Genomic DNA, 8,578 nt, shown 5'->3' on the forward strand with positions numbered 1-8,578 from the left:
TCAACCCATCGACGTTGACGCATGTTCAATTCCTTCTGCTTGAAGATATGCTCGAGACTCATGTGATCGGTGTAAATAGTGCACTTGGTACCGTACAGGTAGTGTCGCCATATCTTGAGCGCGAAAACAACAGCTCCCAGCTCTAAATCATGCGTCGTGTAGTTCCGTTCGTGAACTTTAAGTTGGCGCGAAGCGTAAGCAATAACTTTATCCCGTTGCATCAATACACAACCAAGCCCCTGTATCGATGCGTCACAATAAACCACGAAGTCATTTATGCCCTCTGGCAAGGAGAGGATAGGTGCACTGCAGAGCCTATCCTTTAAGTGCTGATAAGCGGTTTCCTAGGGATTACCCCAACGATAGTGACACCCTTCTGTGTCAGTGGTGTAAGCGGCTGTGCAATCTTCGAGAAATCTTTAATGAACCGTCTGTAATAACCCGCCAAACCCAAGAATTGGCGTATTTCCGTTGGTGTACGCGGTGCAGGCCAGCTCCTGATTGAATCTACCTTGGATGGATCAACATGGATCCCATCCTTGTTTACCGCGTGGCCTAGGAAGTGGACTTCACGAAGCCAGAAGTCACATTTTGAAAACTGGGCGTACAGCTGTTCTGTTCGAAGGAGCCTCAAAATAAGTCGCAAATGCCGTTCGGGTTCCTCCTGACTCTTGGAGTAGATCAGGATGTCGTCGACGGATACAATCACAAGCTTATCTAGGTAGGGCTTGTACACTCTGTTCATATGATCCATGAAGGCCGCCGGTGCGTTTGTTAACCCGAATGGCATGACAAGAAACTCGTAGTGGCCGTAGCGAGTTCTGAAAGCTGCTCTGGAGACGTCCTCAACCTGGACTCTCAGCTGATAGTAGCCTGGCCTCAGGTCTATCTTGAAGTAGTAGCTTGACCCTTGCAACTGGTCAAATAAATCATCAATTCGGGGAAGAGGATAGCGGTTCTTCACTGTCACTTTGTTGAGTTTCTCGATAATCGTAACGCATGCGAAACAACTTCTCTTGTTGAGTATAACGGGCTCCTTAAAGCGAAAATTGGGGCTGACAAAGCTCGAGTACAATAATTTCTGGAGTTGATTAGACAGTTCCTACAACCTTCCTGACGTAAGGTAAGATAAGATATACCAATAACGAGGGTTACTTCTAGCATGACACAGGTCTGACATCCCACCTGTCGATGTGTAGATAAACCTGTCAGTTCTTCGGGTAACATTTAGGGAGAAGTCACGAATAGTTGGTGGATCCTCGATCCTCCTTTCCTTAGTCTTGACATCCGTGTTGAGGGTTAACATTGCGGGGTAATCCTTCCGTAGACACTCCTGGTCCTTCTTGCTGAAATGAAGTTAACCGTTGTTCCACTCTGACACGCTGCAGTAGGTAACGTTTCTTCGCACAAAGTTTTCTTCTCACTGGGTGTATGCATACGATATCTGGGTAGCCAATCCACACGGCTACCGCATCAAATCTATCAACGGTAGCAGAAGAAGGGTCGACGTTGATCACTTGTCCCACAAGGTCGAGTTTGCATTCCTACACCCATATGAGGTTTCAATGGGCTCGCCATCTGCCGTTTCCATAGCAGGTTCGGTTTCGAGATGTACCAGGGTTGAGCCGAACTGTGACGAAGTGATTTATTACTATGGGCACGAAGGCCACCATGTTGTTACAATCTTGGCGTTGTCCACACCAATCCTAAATGCCCATCGCGAGTACCACATCCAGTGTTGTTGCTACTGCTACTAGAGTTCCCAAAACTGTCATTGTTCCTTGGGTTGATGACGTTTTAACTTAATCCGTACTGAGGTCCGTAGGGTGCTACGCTCATCCTCCTGTCCGTCGTCGTTGCGTGTGGTTCAAGTAGTTCACCGTCTGATACGAGGGTATTGCAGAAGTGATCACATTTCGGGATCGGAGACGTCAATCCATGAGTTTCAATAAACGAGAAGGAGTAGGAAAGGTATCGTTCAATCATTCGACGTGGGGACATCCAACTCAGGGACGTTCGTATAAGCACCTAACATTCTACACCGTTCGCTAGGTGTTCAAACGGGTGTTCAGGTAACACTCGACAACATCGAGTTTCGAAAGTATCCAACGATAAATGAGAAGTTTGCGTTTAAGTTTGAGTAGGGAGGCAATTACTGCTATGGCCCCTATAGGTTGGTTATGTTTCACACTAATCAAATAACGGGACAGAACCCCTTTTCCACTTGTTAAGCCTTACTGGGACTCACATGCACCCCACAATATTATTATGTGTGCACCCATAATAATATTGCGATTTGCATGTTCATCTCAGCTCCTCTTAACTCATGTCAAATGGTTCCCCACACTCGAGTAGGAAATCAAAGAGTATCACATAGCGTAGGTTATGTAGGTTTAGGGAAAGACCACCCTATCGGTCACTTATTTCTTGAAAGTGTTCATGAATTCATATCGGTGTGCTAAACGTGCAATCACATGCAATATCGTATGTAGGTGTTCACTAGTTATGTAGTACAATGAGTATAAGAGAGACGAACCTTGCAATCTGGAGCTGAGTGTCATGGTCGTATTCCCGTTTTCAGAATCTGTCCGGTTATAGTCTGGTTTTACAAAAACAGTTTCCCCTTTTTAAAACCAAGTTCACTATAACCAATGGCTCTGATACCAATCTGTCACACCCCCAAAATCCACATGCGGAGTACCACCGCTTGGAGGCGTGACTGGCCAGGATCTTAACCATCAATCACATTGAACTCATAAGCATAGGTAAATAATACTTTCACTTATAAACAACAAGTGTTACAATGTTACAATATTTCACAGTTACAGCGGAAGCATATTTAACTCGTTAAGTGTTTATAAAACCATATGTAAGCTCTTAGTCTTATATTGCGTTTCCATGTGTCTCGACCCATGACCACTCCAGCTTCTCAGACAGTAAGTTCCTTTGATATGCACCTAAAGGCCTGCAAGGCATGTAACAACGAGTCAACAACAAAGTGAGCGAGTTCACAGAATGGGTGTTCGTTTTAAGTGTTTTACGAAAACGTAGTTTGTCTTTAGCTGGCTCACTTGCCGTGAGGGTTTCCCATGTTGAAAAATATGTTTAACCAGTTTGCTCTATTTCCCAAAACATATCCATAGATGGTGGGGGTTTCCCACGTGGAATAACAGTTTACCCTGTTTCCCGAACATGTCCATAGATGATGGGGTTTTCCCATAGTTAAAATATGATTTACCAGTTTACCCTGTTTCCCAAACCTTTTTACGATATTTAGTAGGGGCTTCCCGAGGACAGTGGTACGTGTGAGGTTTACGTAGGTTTTACGTAAGTGTCCTTCCTGACTCCGGAAGACAGTAGCATGTACTTGTTTACGTAGGTTTTACGTAAGTGTCCTGCTTAACCCGAGGGCCATGGTAGATAGTCTAGTAACCGTGTAAGTACGAGAAATTGTTCAATTCCATCATTCAACCCATTCCCTATCCCCGGGAATCCCATGCCTTGGTAAAGAGTGTGAACTCACCTTGGTTTGCTCGGCACATACACAGAAAGGTCAATCGAGCTAGTTGAGGCTAACCACGTCCTAACATGGTTACCATACAAGTCAGGTTTAGGTTCAAGTAAAGCACGTATGATTACACATAGTCTAACAGGTTATTAACACGTGTAACACATTAGCAGTCAAATTCATAACATACTAATCACTGGTACGATTTAATAGATTGGGCTCGCACAAGTCTAACAGCCTTGTGCGATTCACCCGTTGAAACCCAACAGTACCCGGCCCAATATCCAGAAAGCCCAAATACATCTGTATACATATACACGGCCCAACTTATAAGTAAATAGTCCATCTTGTGCGATCCATACATCTTGTGCGACCAGCCTTGTTACCCAGCCCAATAAATATACATATGGCCCAAAATAACAAACAGACAAACAATCTTGTGCGACTCAATTTTCCTTGTGCGACTGGGGACCTTTTGTGCGACCAAGAGGTCTTGTGCGCATGGTTTAACATCCGAATATTATGTCATTCGGTTACAATATTCAATGGTCTCCAAATTTATCATTTATCAATTAACACAAATCATAGATTCTCACCAATCCTTAATCGATCAAATAAATAAATCATCAATTAATATGAACCCTAATATCATAACAACTCATCATCATTTCAATGCAGGAAGCCATCATATCTATTTTTTTTATCAAAGTCAAAAGGTCACCTAAAGTCTATGTATTTAAAAGAAATAAGCTACCATCCACCAACCCAATTGTTGTCGGTCATGCATATCCGAATATTTAATAATACTTGCATGTGAGTTTGGTGATTTAATTGTCAGAATCATATGTAATAATATTTAGTATATGTCGGCCATTAAGGAATTGCACATGGAATCATTATTGTTTGAATGAATATACAACCAGAAGATTATATTTCATTTGGAGGCACAATCTAATAAGTGTTACTACCAATGAGATCCATTACATCGGATACATCATATAATATCAAAACTAGACCTTATCATACAATAACGACAATCATTATTATTTTTTTTAATTACGAATAATACTCAACTTGGTTTCATTATCACTAAACACGTAAACAGTCAAGAGTCATTATGGTGAATCACAAGTTAACATACCAATAAATTCCATGACCCGAGAGATGATACTTCGAAGATGATGAGATCCGATGAGGGTTGTCTGCCGTCGCCAAGAAAGAGGCTCTAGGGTTTTTCTAACTAATCATCTACGCGACCTACTGGGTTATAAAAGAAGATTATAACATGTTGGGCCTTACTGGGCTTCGACGAAACGGTTGGGCCGGCGAAACAAATCTTGTTTCGTTGAGCTATGTGTGACAAATCACACCCTTGTTTCATCGGAGAAGCGTATGGCGAAACACACTTGTGTTTCGTCGGGTTGTTCAAACTCTTAACAGATAACAAGTTCATGCGATCAAGTACTTTACACATATTCATCACATAGAAATTCAGCATTCATCTCACTTATAATCCAACGTACAGTTACAATTTAAACAAATCAAACAACTAAACAGTCAAGGTCAACGTGCAATAAATGCGAAAGTGAAAGTCGGAAACTCGAGTTGTCACAACGTACTAGCTACAGATCTGCACCGATTCATTTTTCCAGCTGTTTACAGTTGTTCCAGCTGTTTAGGGGCCTTGCACATGGTATTTTCGAAACTATGGGCCATTTTTGGGGTGCCCATGGTATTATAAAACCATGGGTGCACTTATACGGTCGAGATCCAAGCTCGTTTTATGATGAACGATCTGAACGGTTGTGCAAAAACTATATAAACCCCACCCCCCATTTGCTCAAACCCACACTTTGATCAGATTTTTCCCTAAGTTGAAGGATAAAACCTTCATACCTGGGAATTATTAGATCAAAACCTCCATTCTTGGACCCGTTGTAAGTATTCTTTCGTTCTTTTACGCGTTTTAGCGCGAAAGTCAAACTTTGTTTGACTTTCAGCATTGACCAGTTTACGGACAACACGAAGTTCGTTTGAACTTTGCAACGTGAGCGTAATCACGATGGCTATAGTCCCTAGTGACTATACCTACTGATTACCACGTTATCTAGGCTTAGTGACGAGTCGTAGTTTCGGCCAAAATGCGTATTCTTGCGTATTTTGTAACCAAACTACTTTTAGGTATCAAGACCCTTTGTTTTGATACCAAACCTGTTTTCAAACTTCGTTAAACATGTTTTAACATGTTTAGCTCGTCACTTTAGGTTTAGTGCTTATGTAGGGTCGTAAGGTAAGCGATCTAAACAACCGCTTATACTTTCAAACACGACCCGTTTGGTCGATCATTAGGATCCGACCAAACACATTAGGTGACCACAGTTGAATAGGGAATAACCTTCCGAGGTTATACCTTACGGTCACTTCGTTTAATTAGTTGTATAATAGGCAGTTTATATGCCTTAGGAAAATGACCAAAATGCCCTTTTTACGCCAAAATTCATTTTAAGCATATGTAACATAATTTTTTACTAGTGGGATTTTTAAAAAGGGGCGACTTTGGCGATTTGGTGAAACCCTAGACGATCCAATCAATCCTTGATCTCGATTGATATTGGTTAGTATCTAAGGATTTCGATTTCAATCTTTAATCGTTTCTTTAGGTTCTAATCACTTGAAGTCGGCAATTTTCAAGTGTATCGGATTAGGGTTTGTTGTCGGCGCTGTGTTTCTGGAGTGCATACGGGGTTTTTCGGCAATACATCTTCAGAAAACGGTGCTGATTAATCAGTTTGGTTTGCAGTGATTCAGATTAGGGTTTGTTATCGGCGCTGTTTTTCTGGCTTGCGACGATTCTGGTTAGGGTTTGGCAGTCAATATTCAGCAACAATTAAGTCTAGGGTTTTGCGGCGTCTTCCTCACTCTTACATCCGATTAGGGTTTGCGGCTGAATACTCTTTCATTCTGATTGGCGGCAGGTTGATTGGTGGTTTGACGGCTACTAGGGTTTATTCAGGCGGCTTGTTTCTTGAACGAATCCTGGCTGCTAGTGATCAGTTTTAATGGATGAACGCATGAAACCTGGTGGAAGGCCACCACTGTCATTTAAGGAAATTGCGGATCGAATTCTTGATGTTGATGGGAACAATATTCAGCCAAGACGTGGTATCAACATCATCGATGAACTTACTAAGGTCACGGCTCCGGTTCAGGTGGATAAACTGTTCTCGCCTAGGTGTTCATGGAGTGAATTTGACAACTCCATTGGCTGGTAACTCGATTTCAAAAGTATCTGGGGCTGCAGAACCTTTATCATTTGCTAGTGTTGTGAACACCGCAAAGGAGAATGTAAAGGTTAATTTTCGGATGATGGAATCTAGCGAGTCGGTTGATGGAGCTGATGTCGTCATTCCATTGTCTTCGGTTAAATAAGTCACAGACAGGTATGCTAACACGTTGTATGGATATTTTCTGGGTAAACGGCTGGCTTTTCCTGTAGTGGATTATTTTGCAAAGAACAACTGGGTTAAATATGGTCTTTCTAGACTAATGATGAATGCGAACGGGTTCTTTTTCTTTAAATTCAAAACAAAGGAAGGGATGGATAAATTGGTGGAGGATGAACCTTGGTTGATTAGAAATGTTCCGATAATTTTGAAGGAGTGGTCGGCCTCTGTCAAGTTGGAAAAAGAAGCTATAAAGGCTATCCCAGTTTGGGTTAAGATGCATGAAGTGCCGTTAGCAGCATATACTGAGGACGGTCTTAGTTTGCTCGCTTCTAAGATAGGGGTGCCTAAGATGCTTGATTCGTACACTACTACAATGTGTGCTGAGTCATGGGGAAGAAGCAGTTATGCTAGAGCTCTCATTGAAATTCAAGCCGGGGCTGAGTTAAAGAGGAGTGTTACTGTTGCAATCCCGTCTTTAGAGGGTAAGGGTCACTCAATGGAGGAGGTTAAAATAGAATATGATTGGGAGCCTTTAAGGTGCTCATCTTGTTGCGTGTTTGGTCATGATGATAACTCGTGCCCAACGAGCACTCAGGTTGTTTCGAGTGGGGATTCTGGAAAGAAGATTGATGATTTTCGGGTTGTGGGTGCAAAGAAGAAGAAAGCTACTAACCAAGGTCTTCATATGAATAATCAGAAGCCTAAGGTAGTGTACAGACCAGTTGTAAACCCTAAACCAATTTCGTCCTTGAAGAAGCCAATGAACAATCAGGTATCAACGTCAAACCCATTTGATGTTCTTAAGGATGATGATGGTGGTCAGGGAGGTAGTACTGTGGGTCATATTGAGAAGAAGGCCAAGCAGATTAATGACAAGCAAGATTCAGATGAGGATGAGGTTGAGGAAGTCTACAATGAAACGAATGAATTTATGGTTTCGGGAACACATCCTTCATCGTCTAGAGCCCGGGCAAGCAACTCATCCACAAAGGGTTCAAATGGCTAAACATATTGTGATTCGAGTCAAGGGTTTGCCGGTTTGTGGCAACTTCATCTTTGATGATGGAGGTTGAGTCGTTATTGGTTTCGTGTTTGGTGTTTGCCTACTTTATTTTCATGATGTAATGTAGGCTAGGTTATGTTGTCTTAGTTTTGTTGGTTTTGTTTTGTTTACATATACGGGGCATGTCCAGTATATGAATTAGTGTGGAACTCACCATCACTACTTGTACTTTATTGGGATTTTTTTAGTAGAATCACCGGGGTAACCCTTTACCCAAAAAACATAATTTTTGACTAAGAGGTAAAAACTTCTGGGTTGCTTGGATTTACTCACACAGACTAAGAGGTAAAAACTTCTGGGTTTGCAATACGGTTTCTAATTGTTGTTGGAGCTGGCGTAAACTCTTACAGCTTCGCACTATTATTAGAAATTTTGTATGGTCAAAGCTAGGTGATGGCAACAACACTTCAGCTTGGTATGATTACTGGTGTCAAGTGGGGCCGTTGGGTAACTTTGTGTCGCCTAGAGCTATTGCTTCGGTAGGGTTCACTACTACGTCAACGGTTCAAGAGGTTCAGTTAAATGGAGTTTGGCGTTGGCCGGCTGCTTGGAGAGATCTTT

General features: G+C 42.1%; 1 protein-coding gene across 1 annotated transcript; it reads left to right on the top strand.

Moving 5' to 3' along the window:
- Positions 1–7,057: 7,057 nt before the first annotated feature.
- LOC110919034 lies at positions 7,058–7,960 on the top strand. Its single transcript, XM_022163314.1, has one exon. It carries the CDS (start codon positions 7,058–7,060, stop codon positions 7,958–7,960), a length of 903 nt encoding a protein of 300 aa, XP_022019006.1.
- The last annotated feature ends 618 nt before the right edge of the window (positions 7,961–8,578 follow it).

Source organism: Helianthus annuus, chromosome 7 (genome assembly GCF_002127325.2).
Source record: "Helianthus annuus cultivar XRQ/B chromosome 7, HanXRQr2.0-SUNRISE, whole genome shotgun sequence".
NCBI classification, from domain to species: Eukaryota; Viridiplantae; Streptophyta; class Magnoliopsida; order Asterales; family Asteraceae; genus Helianthus; species Helianthus annuus.

Bases quoted from the DNA above. Each gene is read 5' to 3' on its own strand.
- LOC110919034 (XM_022163314.1), top strand. From the start codon at position 7,058: ATGAATGCGAACGGGTTCTTTTTCTTTAAATTCAAAACAAAGGAAGGG.